Source organism: Scyliorhinus torazame, chromosome 16 (genome assembly GCF_047496885.1).
Source record: "Scyliorhinus torazame isolate Kashiwa2021f chromosome 16, sScyTor2.1, whole genome shotgun sequence".
In the NCBI taxonomy this organism is placed as follows: Eukaryota; Metazoa; Chordata; class Chondrichthyes; order Carcharhiniformes; family Scyliorhinidae; genus Scyliorhinus; species Scyliorhinus torazame.
The window spans coordinates 173,864,533-173,882,257 of NC_092722.1; the positions used below are offsets into that span (position 1 = coordinate 173,864,533).

The following is a 17,725-nucleotide window of genomic DNA, read 5'->3' on the forward strand; positions in this document are numbered from 1 at the left end:
AGGAGTAGGAGTAGGCCATTCAGCCCATCAAGGCTGCTCTGCCATTCAACACGATCATGGTTCATAAGACATGAGAACAGAATTAGGCCACTCAGCCCATCGAGTCTACTCCGCCATTCAATCTTGGCTGATATTATTTTCATCCCCACTCTCCTGCCTTCTCCCCGTAACCACTGATCTCTTTATTAATCAAGAACCTATCTATCTCTGTCTGAATCGGGACACAATTTGAAAAAATACTGTTGTCTCATAAAAATTTATCAAGCTCTCAGTTTTTAAATTTTTTAATAATCCCCACCTTCTTAATGCAGAGATTTTCACTGCCCCCTGTGAAGAAATGCTTTCTGGCATCACAGCAAAACAACCTAGCTCACTATTCCCTCTTGTTCTGGACTCCCCCAAAGAGGAAATTGGTTCTCTCTACCCCCGATAAACGGATTTCATCATCTTAAGTGCCTCATTAGATCATTCCTTAACCTTCTGAATTCTGAATACAAGTCTAGTCTCTGAAACCTGTATTCATAATTTCACCCTTTTAGCCCTTATCATGTTGGTGAATTTGGGATGCACCCTTTGGAACTTACAGTACCTTGTACGTCATTTCATTTTAAACATGACAACCACACTTGTGTTCTACATGCACATTACCCTTGGATTAATGTGAAACTTGCACATTAGTCTCACCTTTAGAGCTAATCTTTTAGAATTGTTGAATGGTTAAAGCACAGAGGAGGTGATTGGACCCACCTTGTCTGAATCAGCTCTCTACAAGAACAACGCAGCTAGTCGCACTCCCACGTCCTTTCACTGTGGTCCTGCAATTTCTTTCCTCTTCAGGTGCTCATCTAATTCCCTTTTGAAAGCATGATTGAACTTGCCTCCACCACAAATCCTCACCACTTGCTGCATTAAAAAGATTTTCCTCGCGTCACTGTTGGTTCCCAATCAGTTGAAATCAGTGTCCTCGGTTCTCACCACTTCCGCCAATGGGAATAGTTTCTCTTTACCTACTCTGCCAAGAGTCTTCATATTTTGAACACCTTTATCAACTCTCCTCTCAACTTTCACTAAGGGGAGCTCCAGTTGCTGGGCTTATATTTACACCTTTTTCCTGAACAAATATGTGAATTTTACAATTCTCTAATCCTTACACCGAAGGAGGATTGGATGATTATTTTCAGTGACTCCACAATTCCATCCTTACTTCCCTCAGCACCCACAGCTGCATCCCATCCTGTCCTGGTGACTTATCAACTTTAATTACAGCCAGCTTTTCTAATATCTTCTGTTAATCAACTTGGGGGGGGGGGGTGGCAAGGTAACACAGTGGTTAGCACTGTTGCTTCACAGCGCCACGGTCCCAGGTTCTATTCCCGGCTTGGGTCACTGACTGTTCGGAGTCTGCACGTTCTCTCTGTGTCTGTGTGGGTTTCCTCCAGGTGCTCTGGTTTCCTCCCACAAGTCCTGAAAGATGTGCTGTTAGGTAATTTGGACATTCTGAATTCTCCCTCAGTGTACCCGAACAGGGGGCAGCACGGTGGCACAGTGGGCTAGCCCTGTTGCCTCACGGCACCGAGGTCCCAGGTTCGATCCCGGCTCTGGGTCACTGTCCGTGTGGAGTTTGCACGTTCTCCCCGTGTTTGCGTGGGTTTCGCACCCACGGAAATTCCAAAGATGTACAAGCTAGATTGGCCACGCTAAATCGCCCCTTAATTGGAAAAAATGAATTGGGTACTCTAAATGTTAAAAAGAAAAGTGTACCCGAACAGGCGCCAGAGTGTGGCGACTAAGGAGTTTTCACATTGTAGTGTTAATGCAAGCCGACTTGTGACAATAAAGACCATTATTATTGTTAGCTCATTCAGCATCTCAGCTTCCTCTTTCAATATGACTTTGGCAGTTTCTTCTTTCTCACTAAAGACAGATGCAAAGTACTCATTTATTACCTCATTCAAGTCCTCTATCTCCATGCATAAATCCCATTTAATCGATACCACGCTTCCTCCTACTACCGTTTTACTGTTTATAAGCCAGTAAAATATTTCAGATTCCCATTTATGTCAGTTGGCAGTCTCTTCTCATACTCTCTCTTTGCCTCTCTTATGCCCTTTTTCGCTTCCCTTCCAAACTTTCTGTATTCAGTCTAATTCTCACTGGGATTAGCAACCTGACATCAGTCATACCCAGCCTTTATTCTGCTTCAATTTGCTCTCAATCGCTTTCATCATCCAGGGAGCTGGATTGGTTTCCCAACTTCCCCTCTCCTGAAAATGCACCTCAACCTTATCAGAACCATCTCTTCTTTAAAGCGAGCCCCTTGTTCTGTTACAGTTTTTCCTGCTAATCTTTTATTCCAATTTACCTGGGCCAGGTCTGTTGCCACACCACTGAAATTGATCTTCCCAAAATTAATTATTTTTATTTCACATTGCTCCTTGTCCATTTCTGTAGTCGACCTAAACCTTGTGAAACTATGATCACTGTTGCTTAAATGTTCCCCACCGGCTCTTGATCCACTTAACCAAACTCATATCCCAAAAGCAGATCCAGTAATCCCTCCTTATTGGGCCAGAAACATTGTGGACAAGAAAATTCTCCTGATCGCGCTTCAAAAATCTCCCATCTCTCTGTCTTTTGCGCTATTACTATCCCAGTATATATTAGGATAAATAAAGTCCCCAATTCTAACTACCCTATAGAATTCTAGCCTCTTTAATTTCCCTGAAAATGTGCACCTTTTATCTTTCCCAGATTTGCTGGACTACAGAATATCCCCAATCATGCAATGGCACCTCTATTGTTGCTTGACGCTAACAAAATAGATTCTGACCTTGGCCTCCAGGACATCCTTTCTCTCCAGCAATGTAGTATTTTCCTTAATCAATATTGCTCCCTCCTCCTTTCTTTCAATATCTGTCATTCCTGAGCATCTTGTATCCATGAATATGTAGTATGCAACCCTGTCTTTTTTGGCGGTAGTATAATAACCTACAGGCAATTAATAATTCTAAGGTGAGAACCTACTGCTAGTAACAGTAACAGACAAACATTTAATTCATTCACATTCTCCTATTAAAACAGGGCACCAAACAACTTAATTTAAACCAACTGATCATACAGTTTCGGTATGCATGGAGAAGTGTCAAACAAATGCATTAAATGTCCACTGTTACTGCCAACTATAACTTCTGGCTTATTAAATTGTATCATTGGGTAATGGCACAGCCCATGTTGCAATGCTGCTGGTTCCTGGTCTATGTTGAGTATGCTGATCTCAGCCAAGGGAGCATTATGATTGACCTCAACACTCAATGACGAAGGAAGGGAAAAATCAGACAATCCTGCTCCTGACAGCTATCCAGTGACCTCTTCTGGAATTTCCAAGTGTGAACATCAGATATGAACAGGCTGACATGTGCCTCTCCTTGTAGAATATCCTGGCCATATTCAGTGAAAGGTCTCGGGTATACAGTATTGTAGGAGCATGGAGTTAAAACGGCTGGTTTTATAAATATGCACTCGTTCAGGTTTGAGATTGAGAGAACCGCACTCACCATATTAGAAAATCATGGGGAATCCATCAGTGAGTCTCCAAAATGTGTTCTCGCTGAGTTAGACTCCTTGCATTGTCTGATTATATCAACGATGCATAAAGAAAGCTCAGGTTACCAGCCTCCAGATGTCAGTGAAGATTGAAGTCAGAAAAGGGGGCTAACTTTACAAGCGTCTCTCTTAACATAAAACATTCTGAGTTTAGAGTTGAAGTGAACCACCTGAGCAGTTTGTTTTCTGCACATGCTGCAGTGACACTGTGGCTCATGTCAAGCTGAAGCAGAGCAAAATCACGAATTGCAAATGATCACACACCAGCTAGTGAATCACAGAATTAAATTTACTTTTATATGGTTATATTGAAGTTATATATTGTTAAGCACTTTCAATTGTAAAGCCCAAAGTAGTAATCTAGCAGGACTTCAAGTAAACAGCATAAGTCCATCTTATGAGTATGTGGGATATCTGCAGTCCATCTTTGGTTAAAAAGACCAAACTAAAATATCTGATTTCTGAGTTACAGAACCAAAACTCCTGGGGCCTTAAATTCAAGTACTTCTGGCTTTAAAGCTAGAATCCTTACAGTGCAGAAGGAGGTCATTCAGCCCATCGAGTCTGCACCAACCCTCTGAAAGAGTACCCTACCGAGGCCACTCACTGCACATCCCATCTAACCACATCTGTGGACACTAAGGGACAATTTGTTCAGCATGGCCAATCCACCTAATCTGCACATCTTTGGACACTAAGGGGCAATTTAGCATGGCCAATCCACCTAACCTGCACATCTTTGGACACTAAGGGGCAATTTAGCATGGCCAATCCACCTAATCTGCACATCTTTGGACACTAAGGGGCAATTTAGCATGGCCAATCCACCTAACCTGCACATCTTTGGACTGTGGGAGGAAACTGGAGCACCCGGAAGAAATCCATGCAAGCACTGGAAGAATGTGCAAACTCCACACAGACCGTCACCCAAGGCCAGAATTGAACCCGGGTCCCTGGCGCTGTGAGGCAGCAGTGCTAACCACTGTGCCACCGTGGTGGCCCAAATTACAGGTGTAATTATGTAATGTTCCAAATGGAACTGAAGAATGTTTATTACTCAACAACTTCAAAGTTTTAGTACCAATTAATCAATAATATCTAGTCACCTACAGTTCGCTCTAAATATACTACAGAATACGGGCTTTTGTCTTGTCTTTCATCTGTCCTCATTCCAAGGGTTGGCCGCACTATGAGCAATCCTTCTCTACTGATTGCTATTCTGCTGACCTCATTGCCTGCCCCATGGAGAGGCCAGTGCACATTCTGATATTATCCATCTATGCCATTTTGCATCTTTCATATTTTACAGATGTTTTACTTTGCATTACCTTTTTCCAAATACTCCACGCCTGTTAACATCTCGTACGAGCTCACAATATGTGAGCTCCCTTGATATCACATCTCATCCCTCTGCCTGATGATTCAGTTTTCACAGATAGCTTTTACTTGAGGCAAACCCCAATATCAACAAAAGTAGCATCTCATTGTGAGCTTATAGTAATTCAGAAAATGTTCATGTGACTAATAAACAGTTGGGTTGGGCAGCATCTTTCAAATTGGAGACAGAGACATAACATCCTTGTTAGGACTTAAGTACAATCATTTATCCATGTCACTGTTTTACCAACAACAGCTTGTGTTTATATACCATCTTTAACAGAATAAAATATCTCAAGGTGTGCTTCCATGGTACATTAAAAAATAAAAATTACACAGACCACATATAAGGAGCTATTTGTCTCCGCTTTGCTACCAAGTATATCCAGTTGAAGTGACTTGTTTTGCCATTCGGTGGCTAATTGTGGGAGTTCAAATTTGTTACTCTTGATTAAATTACACTTGTACATTTGAAGTGCTAATTAGAACACCAACGGTAGGAATGAAAGGAGTGATGTTCAATTGCCCGGCATCCAATTCTCAACTGAAAGATGGGTGATTGGTAATGACAAATTGGAGAGCGCCCCCCCCCCCCCCCCAACCACCCTCCCCCTGTCATATCATTCTTACATTGGCAGCCCTTTATTCTGAGATTGTGCCCTCTGCTCCTAGACTCTCCCATGAGGGGAAACATCTTCTCAGCATTTACCCTGTCAAGCCCCTTAAGAATCCTTTATGTTTCAATGAGATCACCTCTCATTCTTCTAAATTCTAATGAGTAGAGTCCCAATCTGTTTAACCTTTGCTCATAAGACAATCCCTCCTTACCAGGGATCATCCTAGAGAACCTTCTCTGAACCACCTCCAATGAAATAGTATCTTCCCTTAAATAAGGGGACCAAAACTACTCTCAGTGCTCCAGATGTGGTCTCACCCGTACCATTCACAGTTGCAGCAAGACTTCCCTATTCTTGTACTCCAACCCCCTTGAAATAAGGGCCAACATTCCGTTAGCCTTCCTGATTACCTGCTGCACCTGTGTGCTAGATTTCTGTGTTTCGTGCACAAGTATCCCCAAGTCCCTTTGTGTTGCAGCTTTCTGCAGTTTTTCCCCATTTAAATAATACTCTTCATTTTTTCTCCCTTCCAAAATGCACAACTTCACATTTTCCCACATTATACTCCATTTGCCAACCTTGTGCCCACTTACTTAACCTATTAATATCTCTTTATAAACTGTTTGTATCCCTCTCGCAACTTGCCTTTCCACCTATTTTTGGCTTGTCTGCAAATTTGGCTACAGTACATTTGCTTCCTTCCTCCAAGTCATTAATATATATTGTAAACAGTTGTGGTCCCAGTTCCGATATCTGTGGAACCCCATTGGTAGCAAGTTGCCAAACTGAAAAAGAACCCCTTATCCCCACTCGTTGTTTCCTGCCCATTAGCCAATTCTCTATCCATGCCAATATACTACCTCCAACACCATGGGCTCATCATATGACATAACCTTTTGTGAGGTACCTTGTCAACTGCCTTCTGGAAGTCCAAATATAACACATCAACTGGTTCCCCTCTATCCACTCTGGTTGAGACATCCTCGAAAACCTCTAATAAATTAGTCAGACATGATTTCCCTTTCATGAAGCCATGCTGACTCTGCTCGATTTTTCAAAATTCATTAATAATTGATTCCAACATTTGTAACAATAGATGTTGGGCTAATCGGCCTATAGTTACCTGCTTTTCGCCTCCCTTCCTGCTTGAACAGGGGTATCACATTGGCAATTTCCAATCCTCCGGTACTTTTCCAGAATCCAAGGATTTTGGAAAATTACAAGCAATGAACCCATCATCTCTGTAGTTACTTCTTTTAGGAAACCTACCCAGGGCCACCACTCTCCCCACCCCTGACCTAATTTGACACCGCTTGGTGGCCCAGGCCTGCGACCAGCAGCAATGGGTGGATGGTGCAGCTGCTGCGCTGACCTTGTGCCCGTTTCTCTCAGAGGTCTGAGATCACTTGCCAACATGTTCTCTTAATCCTCTGGACATGGGAAAAACGTGTTGAAATGTTGTTTCCTTTCTAAGTCGCTACACTTGTATTTTTCTACTTTGTTTTTTTTGTTACAGCATCGCTGTCTGTCTATAATCGAACACCTTGCAGCCAATCTTGTGCAGAAAGATGAAAACAAATTAATGAGCGAACAAGCTCTTTCTGTTCAGGTAATTATCTGTGGGGGAAAATGGATTCTTAAGAAAGTAATATTTGTTTACTTCAGTTGCCCACATTTAAATGCATATCAGTAAAAATGAGCAGCAATTCATGCTGAGTGATGACAATATACAGCTTGAATCTGACGTCATCCCACAGTAAAGTACCTTAGTAGCCCTCAACATCGATCTTCCAAGAGGACATTTTGGTGAGGTGTTGGAGAATAGATGCTAGCTGGGATGCTGTAACACAGCATGAATCAACTTCTGGTGAGGAGTAGAGAAAGTTGCAGAAGGTTTTAAAATAAAAGCACAGCTGCAAGGTTTAATTTATTGGACATGTGGACAAGTTTAGTGAAACTTGCTGAGCAAGATGCCACGTTTGATTTTAAAAAGGTATAATGAAATGAAAATTCACCAGTTGAATGTTGGTGATCAGTTACAAGCGACTATCTAACACCCATGATGCTCACCTTTACAGTTTGTGCAGTGTGAATTCTAACTTGTTGACGTTTACGTGCTTGGGAACATTAGACCATGTGATATGTGTGTTACCACATGGATGTGTTTGTATAGGGAGATGTATTTGAGCTTCCAGGTCAAATAGGCAAACATATTCATAACATTTCTAACTATTTAAAATCTATATTGCAATCAATAGGCAACAGTTTGAAAGTTGCTTTCAATTCGACAGTGAGTTATATCAGTAAATTATTAGCAAATGTAAGAATTCTGCTTGCTCCAATCAAATCTGTAGGAATTTAAGTTATTTCTATTCAAAAGCTAATTCGTCCAATATCCTATTTTATTCACTAATGTCACCTATAATTAGCAGCCGTAAGAGAGAAGGTGCACTTGTAAAAAAAAATTAAAAATCAACGCTATCCCTCTTGAGGAAAACAATAGTCTGAATTCAGCAAGACTTAATTATAAGGCAATCAGGAGTCACAGCACAAAGTATGTGACAACAAATATAACCATCACATTTTTTTAAAAGACGGTTGCAGCTTGGTTCATTTTTAATGAGGATAATGTAAGCTTCATTCCTCTGAAGGAAACTAAATAAATATATCAGATGCTTACAGTTCATCTAGTCACCCCAACCTAAATCATTTGCGGCAGTGAATAGCTAGCCTACTGCTTCAATGAGTCTGCCACATGCTGCTGCAGATAAGTGGAAGTTGAAGCTTCAGTTTTATTGAGGCTACGCATAACTTCTGCAAAACGGGAGCCCTGGTATGGTAGTAGCAGTAGCACTGGAAACCTAAGCGTTCATTTGCTACTGTTTCTAGGAAAGTTTTAGTTTCAAACACTGGGCTCAGGTAGTTTACTAATCTAATAGATGACTGGGTTCTCAACAAGGAACAAGGTTTGGCTGACAGACCAGAATCCATTGGCTGGTTAAAACAACTGAGCCCCAAAGAAAATATTGTTTAATTGAGGGCTCTAGCTCTCTGATCTGTGCTATCAATTTTGCAGTGTTTATTTACACAAGGTCAAGAGGTTTCGAGTGTTGCTGTTTCTGCTATTGAAACTTTAAATGTCTATGCGATAGGTACTTTTATTGTCCTATAGTAAAAAAGGAGGTTTTTTTTAAGAATATGGAAAGTTACCAATGAATACTTTTGTTTTTTAAGCTTTTTGTGACTCATCCTACTGCCATTATAGGGTTCATCTGTTCTGTACAATGTTTATTCGGTGAATGGGCATGGAATTGAAATGGGGGGCATAAGGGTCCATAGAGGTTGTTTTGGGGGCACACCCAAGCATGGAGAGGGGCTTAGAAGCCATAGGAGTTGTTTAGGAGGGCATACCTTTGCATGGGGGGCATCAAGAGAACTTTTTGAACTTACTTTCAAAATTCCACTCATTCAAACAATGGCTTATGATACCTCTGGCCGTGAACCAGGACTCTTTGAAAAGTTGGCCCGACTCAATGAAGATTGTGGAAGACTAGGAGATGCCTATCCCAACAATGGAGCTGGCCAGGATGGGAATAAAGGGTTCGGACTTTGAGGTCAAACAATCTTCAGCTACTTCATCAATTACTTTCCCTCCATCATAAAGTCGGAAGTGTGAATGTTTGGCAATAATTGTAGTGTTTAGTGCCATTCCAGTCCATATCCATATGGAGCAAAACCAGTTTTCGGGTGATAAGTAACATGCATGCCACAAAAGTGCCATACTCATCTCCAGCAATAGAGAATCTAATATCTCCCCTTGACACTGAACAGCATTGTCATAGCTGAATCCCTCACCAACAACTTTCTGAGGGTTTCCATTGACTAGAATGTCAGTCGTTGAGAAATCTCTGGTGGGTAACAAACCTCCTGATTGAGCAAAGCCTGTCCACTGTCAATAAGGCACAAGTCAGGAATGTGATGTAATGCTCTTGACTTGCCTAGATGCTCTAATGATACTTGGAAAGCTCAACACCATCCAGTGCAAAGTATAGCCTGCTTGATTGGCACCCTAACCACTACCTTAAACATTCATTCCCTCCAGCACTGACACACAACGGAAACACTGTGTAGCATCACTGTGTCACATACATAAGAATATCGTGACTTGGAAATATGTCACTATTCCATCACTGTTTGATCAAAATACTGGAGCTCTTTCCCTAACAGCATTGTATGTGTAACTGCACAAGAACTATGACAGTACAAGAAGGTGGTACATCACTGCCTTCTTAAGGGCAGTTGGGGATTAGCAATAAACACTGGCTTTGCCAGCAATGCTTATAGATTTTAAATAAAGCTCATGGGAGATATTTTCATTTTGGCTTATCATTCCAAAGCTATTGTTCCCCTAATTTTGTCTTTCTGCAAACCCTCTCCCGTTACCTTTGTGAAATGATCATTAAAGTGCCTGCATCAGAAAACTTTGTTGTTTATTTAAGGTACTTAATCTGCTGATTCAGTTGAAATGGATAAAAGTTTCCTTTAATGCATGAGCAAAATCTGCTTTTCTGAATCTGGGACATATAAGGGTTCCTTCCCACTTTACATATGAAGAAAAGGTTAGGCTCTGCTTAATTAGTTGTAGTTCGTAATCAGTGTAATAACTCTGAAGTTGCTGTAAAACATCCCTTTGTCCCAGCTTGCTAAGCTGATGGGGCATACAAGGACCTTTCTTCTTGTCAGTAAATAGCCTTCTGCTCTTTACATAAACAGTTATTCCTTGTATTGTGCCTTTTGCTGCACAGTGCAATGATCACACTAGTGCTTAATAATGAGCATGCGCTTTTTTAAAACAAGGGGAGGAGAAATTCATGAATTTTTAAAGAGATTTAACTCTAATTAAATTTCTTCTATCTGATGGGATGTGAGCTAAAAGCTCAAGTACTAGTTTTCTACATAAGGGATTAATACATTCCCCATTGTTAGGATTACAACATCGGAAGCAGAAAATACAGTGAAGGAACAAGAAATGCACAAGTGGTTGTAATCTATCATGATTATCATTTCAGATAATTTGTGCAACTTTTTTCTCTTGTTCAAGCAGCTAATTTACAATATCAGGTTGGAACTACAATGAGGTACCAAACCATAAGCTGAAAATTATGGCTCAGATATTATCAGCCAAATGCTTAAAGCATTCATAACAAATTACTTTGTCAACTATTTTAGTGTAGGTGCTAATCTGTTTCAATTAAATGGGTTAGCACCTCTGTTAAAATAGCAGACAATGACATTTGATGTGAAGCAATTAAGATAAAATAACATCAAGCAAAATGTAATTGTTAGTCTTGCATTATTAATCGTTAACAACGATTGTGAATCAAATGTAAAAATCCTTAAATTCCATATTAAGCAGCATTTATGTTTCATAAACCTCAACTTTTTCATTGAAAGTAGAATATCACATTGAATGGAAGGTCATGTAAAATTAAAATTTAACCACAGTTTTTTTGAGGAGGTGGAGGACAGGTGTGAGCGCTGTGGGGCAAGTCCTGCGAACCATGTACATATGTTTTGGGCGTGTCCGAGGCTGAGGGGATTTTGGCAGTGATTTTCAGATGTCATGTCAGAGATCCTGGAAGGGAGGGTGACTCCGAGTATAGAGATGGCAATACTTGGAGTTTCGGAAGATCCGGGAAGCCGGGGGTGGGGGGGATCTAATGTATGGATAGTTAGGGTTTATGATTGGGGAGGGTTTATGATTGGGGAGGTTGGGATTTCTGTGTGTGTTGGATCTCTTTGTTTAAAATGTTAAAATTATAAATGCCTCAATAAAATATTTTCTAAACAAAAAGAAAATTTAATCAATCAAGTGATTTACAGATAATCCATTCAGATGGGTCATTAACAAAGATAACTGTTAGGAATGAGGGATATTAGTGAGATCAACAGTGAATTTGAGGTGAAAAAATTAACAAGTAGGCATCTCGAGGAATAATGAGATGCAATTTTCTAGCAACAAGATTAGCAGGAGTCTAGACACATTGAGGTGAGAATGGCCAAATGAGAAACATTGTTTACCAGAAATCAGTGGAGCTATACAAATGGTAACTTCTAAAGACAAGGAATTTGAGAGAGGTGGACAGCAGAATCCACAGAGGGGAATATCAAAGACACTGAACAATATAACTGCTAGCACTCTCAGTGGGAAGGAGGCTAGTTCTCTATCCAACAGTCAGACAGGTGAGTTTAATCTATGATCCAAGCCACAGAGGCCTGTGCAATCTAACATTGAGAGCCACAGCAGATATTTCCCTCTAATAGATACAGTTTTGTGCCTTCGCTGAACCAGGAAGAAACGGTTTTCCAGCATTGGTCACCTAAGCAGCATGGTGTTGTAACTATTAACTGGATTTGACTTATATGGAGTTACTAAAGTTGGATGTTGCTTGGGAAAAAGGGTGTCTCAGTGAGTTAGAACTATAGAATTCCTACAGCGCAGAAGGAGGCCATTCGGCCCATCGAGTCTTGACAGACTCTCTGAAAGAGCACCCTGTCTACTTGGAGTTGAGGGAAAGTGGGTGTATTTTGGGATCAAGAGGTAACTTCAGATAAAACGGTGTGTTTATTTATTCATGTACTTAAGTGTCATAGTGCACATTAGTATTTTGATGTGTGTTTTTCTTCTCTTTTACTTTAATAAATATTCTTTATTAATTATTGACACAACGACTGGTTCCCCACAGTATTCCAGACTAAGAACCAATGTTTCAAATTATCCTTTGGGGTTTTGAGACACTCTCGGAAGTAACATCAGCGGGGGTTGTTAACAAAATTGGGGCACTTGGCCAGCATTTTAAGAAAGCCTAATTCCTTTGGGTGTTGGGGATTTGTGACTTTTTAAACATAACATGAGTGAGAAGCACATGGAAACCGAAGAGCTAAGAAAACTGAAGTAATTGACAGCATAGCAACCAATTTAAATTCGAACAGTGATTTCCCAAAAATTCCTTTGGGTAATGAGGAAGTCCTGAAAAATTTAAACAATTGGTTAAGTTATCTTCCAGATGAGAGCTGGAGCACATTGAAAGAGTTACTGCAGTCCAATAAATGTATTTGGGGAAAACGGAAGTGAGGCCGTCACTAAAGCCCTCAACTCCGACCCCCGACACAAACTCGATTCCATTCGTACCCATGCAGCCTCGGGGCCCCACGCCATCCCAGTACGTTCTCCACATTCGCCGGCCAATATATCAAGTTCAGCAACGCCAAGCCCCTACTCCCGGTCCCTCTAAAGGAGACTCTTCATAATCCGAGCTACTTTACCCACCCAAATAACGGACAAAATCAATCTTTCAATTCCCCAACGAAGGATTTCGGCAGGAAAACCAGCAAACACTGGAACAAAAACAGAAACCATGGGTAAAACATTCACCTTCACCGACTGAATTCTGCCACCAAGGACACTATACTACCTCTGCAAGCCGGCCTCACCAAGCTCATAAAATTCAACTTACGAAGCCGGGCCCAATCCCACGCTGCCTGCACCAATTAACACCAACTCTATACAAAAAACAAGGGATGGGGAAGAAAGAGAAATAAGAAAAAAACAACACAACTTTGCAACAATGTCACCATACAAACCCATCCCAACCACCAGCAAAGTTCCATTCAAATCTCCTTAGTTCAGTCCAAGTCCTTGAGCTTTAATGAAGGCCTCCGCTTCCTCCACCATCTTGAAAAAATGGTCTTTGGAATTGAGCATAACTCTCAGCCTCGCCGGGTACAGCACTCCAAAACAAACGCCACTCTTATAAAGTGCTAAGTTCACCATGTTAAAGACCGCTCGGCTCCATGCCAATTCTGCCATGACATCCTGATAGATACGAATACTGCTGCCTTCCCATCACACCGCCCGATTCTCCTTGGCCCACTTCATAGAATCATAGAATTTACAGTGCTGAAGGAGGCTATTCGGCCCATCGAGTCTGCACCGGCCCCTGGAAAGAGCACCCCACCCAAGCCCAGACCTCTACCCTATCCCCGTAACCCAGTAGCCCCACTTAACCTTTTTGGACACTAAGGGCAATTTAGCATAGCCAATCCACCTAACCCACACATCTTTGGACTGTGGGAGGAAACTGGAGCCCCCGGAGAATACCCACGCAGACACGGAGAGAACGTGCAGACTCCGCACAGACAGTGACCCAAGCCGGGAATCGAACCTGCGACCCTGGAACTGTGAAGCAACAGTGCTAGCCACTATGCTACCGTACTGCCCTCTCCTTCGTCAGATGGTTGTGAAAACATACTATCACCGCTCGTGGTGGCTCTTTCACCTGGAGCGACCGGTGGGCCCTATCCAGCTCGATGGCGGGACCTCGCCCTCCTCCCCCACCAAATTCATCAACATCGCCACAAAATACTCAGTCGGCCTCGGGCACTCCACCCCCTTAGGCAACCCCAGGATCCTGAGGTTCTGCCACCTCGACCTATTCTCCAGCATCCTCGACCTTAGCCCTCAGGCCCTTGTTCCTTTCCTCCACCCTGCACAACTCAGCATCCAGTGAGGCCAACTGGTCGCTGTGACACAACAGTGTCTCCTCCAACCCCTGCAGTACCTCACTGTGCTCCGAGGTCTTTCCCAACGCCTCCTTTATCGGGACTAATGCGTCCTTCAGCGACTTTGTGAGGGTCTCCAGTATTTCCCTCCCTTGCCTTTTGAAATGCTTGCCGAATTGTCTTTCAAATTTGACTGCCATTCCTTCTGTTAGCTTATCCACCATAATAGGTGCAGCCCCACCCGAGGAATTGTCTCCACCACCTTCAATCGCACTGGACTCCACACCTTACTCAGCTCCTAAGGAGGGCTACTGCTCACACCTTTCTTACCAATATTCCTCCTTGGGTTTTTTGACATGCTCTTACAAAAAGCTCTCAAATGGGATGAGCCGGTCGACCAATTATCCCTGGAAAGCGGGTGGAAAGGGCCAAATATCAAGGACTTTAGCGGGAGTGCAACCTCCTTCTGCATGTTGTCACCAGAAGACCACTTTCTGCTATTTTAACAAAGGTACTAATCCATTTAATTGAAACAGATTAGCACCCACGCTAAAATAGTTGACAAAGTAATTTGTCATGAATGCTTTAAGCATTTGGCTGATAATATCTGAGACATCATTTTCAGCTTATGGTTTGGTACCTCATTGTAGTTCCAACATGATATTATAAATTAGCTGCTTAAACAAAATATAAACGTTACAAATATTATCTTAAATGATAACCATGATAAATTACAACACTTGTCTTAAAGGAAGACAGAGAGGCGTAGGGAGGGAATGGCAGGCAGCAAGAGAGTGGCAGAGAGGTGTAGGGAGGGAATGGAAGACAGCGAGGTAAAGAGCAGAGTGGTGTAGGGAGAGAATGGAAGACAGCGAGAGAGAGGCAGAGAGGTGTAGGAAGGGAATGGAAGACAGCGAAGGAAAGAGCAGAGTGGCGTAGGGAGGGAATGGAAGACAGCGAGGTAGAGAGGCAGAGGTGTAGGGAATGTGAGATAGAGAGAGATGTAGGGAGGGAATGGAAGACAGCGAGAGAGGTGTAGGGAGGGAATGGAAGACAGCGAGAGAGAGAGGCAGAGAGGTATAGGGAGGGAATGGAAGACAGTGAGGTAGAGAGGCAGAGGTGTAGGGAGGGAATGGAAGACAGTGAGGTAGAGAGGCAGAGAGGTGTAGGGAGGGAATGGAAGACAGCGAGGTAGAGAGGCAGAGAGGTGTAGGGAGGGAATGGAAGACAGTGAGGTAGAGAGGTGTAGGGAGGGAATGGAAGACAGCGAGAGAGAGGCAGAGAGGTGTAGGGAGGGAATAGAAGACAGTGAGGTAGAGAGGCAGGTGTAGGGAATGGAAGATAGCGAGATAGAGAGAGGTGTAGAGAGTGAATGGAAGACAACGTGAGAGAGAGGCAGAGAAGTGTAAGGAGGGAATGGAAGATGATGAGGTAGAGAGGCAGAGAGGTGTAGGAAGAGAATGGTAGACAGCGAGATAGAGAGAGGTGTAGGGAGGGAATGGAAGACAGCGAGAGAGAAAGGCAGAAAGGTGTAGGATGGGAATGGAAGACAGCGTGAGAGAGAGGCAGAGAAGTTTAAGGAGGGAATGGAAGATTGTGAGGTAGAGAGGCAGAGAGGTGTAGGGAGGGAATGGAAGATAGTGAGGTAGAGAGGCAGAGAGGCGTAGAGAGTGAATGGAAGACAGTGAGGTAGAGAGGCAGAGAGGTGTAGGAAGGGAATGGAAGACAGTGAGGTAGAGAGAGGCGTAGGAAGGGAATGGAAGACAGCGAGAGAGAGGCAGAGAGGTGTAGGGAGGGAATGGAAGACAGTGAGGTAGAGAGGCAGAGAGGTGTAGGGAGGGAATGGAAGACAGTGAGGTAGAGAGGCAGAGAGGTGTAGGGAGGGAATGGAAGACAGTGAGGTAGAGAGGCGTAGAGAGTGAATGGAAGACAGTGAGGTAGAGAGGCAGAGAGGTGTAGGAAGGGAATGGAAGACAGTGATGTAGAGAGGGTGTAGGAAGGGAATGGAAGACAGTGAGGTAGAGAGAGGCGTAGGAAGGGAATGGAAGACAGCGAGAGAGAGGCAGAGAGGTGTAGGGAAGGAATGGAAGACAGTGAGGTAGAGAGGCAGAGAGGTGTAGGGAGGGAATGGAAGACAGCGAGGTAGAGAGGCAGAAAGGTGCAGGGAGGGAATTCCAGTCCTTCAAACCGAGGCAACTGAAGGCACGGCCACTAAAAGAATGTTGTAGATTTGTGAGAAAAGCTGCAAATCTAGTGATTGTGCCAACACAACAAAGGGAAGAACCCTGAAGCAACCCTCCCATTTTGGATCTGTGTTGGAAGTGAAATGTTTCATCTGCCTGTAACACCATGCGATATGCATCCTGTTCCCATGGCTTGACTAATTTTCCCAGTTTGAAGCTTGATACTACACGGAAAGGAGATACTTTCACATGGTTGCTTATCATCGCTGTCGTAGGAGGGCCATGTTCCCTCGTTTGTCTTATTTATATTTTTTACCACGTTGATCAGTGAAGTCTTAGTGGGCTGCTATCCAGACCATTTACTGGGAAATAAACATAATGAAAAATAACAAAACTCCCACTGAAATATGGATAAGCAGTTTTATTTTTGTGGTAGTATGTATTGGGGGTCATGTGGGTCTGGAAGCCCTAATGTCATTGGCTGACAGATCCCGAGTCCTGGTTGGCCGTTGACCTCAAGCTCCGCCCTGAAGGCGGAGTATAAGAAGCCGGTGTCTTCCCCCGCAGGCCAGTTTACTATCGAGCTGCTGGGGAACAGACATGCTTAATAAAGCCTCATCGACTTCACTATATTCGTCTCATGGAGTCTTTGTGCGCTACAATTTTTAAAGTCATAGTACATCGTGTTTAACTGTCTTTCTCACTGATGTGAATTTTCTTAACCTGTTTCACAACTGTATGCTTAATTTCTGCAGGATTCCCTTATTGCACTCTTTACTGAATACTATGTTGTGGAAGACTTCAGCAACTTGTCACTATTTAATTTTCTGACTGCTATAGAGAGAATTGCACCAACAAACAGGGTAAGCTCCCCAAGAAAGTGCTTGTTTTAAATACTTACCATTCAGTAGGTCCAGATAAATACTTTGAAGTAGTTTAACTTGAACATGTATCAAACTGTTCCTGGAACTACTCTGTTGTTGGAAGGATATAAAAGGATCCGTGAACTGATAAAGTATCATCAGTCATTTTCTTTGTGCAAGACTTATATAAAACTTTACAAAACACATGTATGCAGTTTGGGCTCTTTTTAGCTGAATAATGGAGAGGAAGATTTTTTTTCATTCCTTCACGGGATGTGGGCTTCGCTGGTTGGCCAGCATTCTATTGCTGCCCATCACAACTGCCCTTGAACTGAATGGTTTGCTAGGCCATTTCGGAGGGCATTTGAGAATCAACTGCGTTTCCATGGGTCTGGAGTCACATATAGGCCAGACCAAGTGAGGACAGTAGATTTCCTTCCCGAAAGGACATTTGTGAACCAGGTGGGTTTTTACGACAACCGACAATGGTTTCATGGTCATCAGTCAGACCTTTTAATTC

At 42.7% G+C, this 17,725-nt stretch overlaps 1 protein-coding gene and 1 long non-coding RNA gene across 3 annotated transcripts in view; one reads left to right on the top strand and one right to left on the bottom strand.

Moving 5' to 3' along the window:
* The window catches only part of LOC140393235 (uncharacterized), a 407,232-nt gene that overhangs the window by 353,235 nt on the left and 36,272 nt on the right, over positions 1-17,725 (top strand). For both annotated transcript variants that reach the window (XM_072479489.1, XM_072479491.1), the window contains 2 exons: positions 7,114-7,206; positions 17,098-17,205. In XM_072479489.1, coding sequence (XP_072335590.1) covers positions 7,114-7,206; positions 17,098-17,205 — 201 coding nt within the window. The remainder of the gene's footprint in view (positions 1-7,113; positions 7,207-17,097; positions 17,206-17,725) is intronic.
* Positions 1-17,725, bottom strand: part of LOC140393237 (uncharacterized) — a 246,488-nt gene that overhangs the window by 143,651 nt on the left and 85,112 nt on the right. The gene's annotated exons all lie outside the window — the stretch shown is intronic.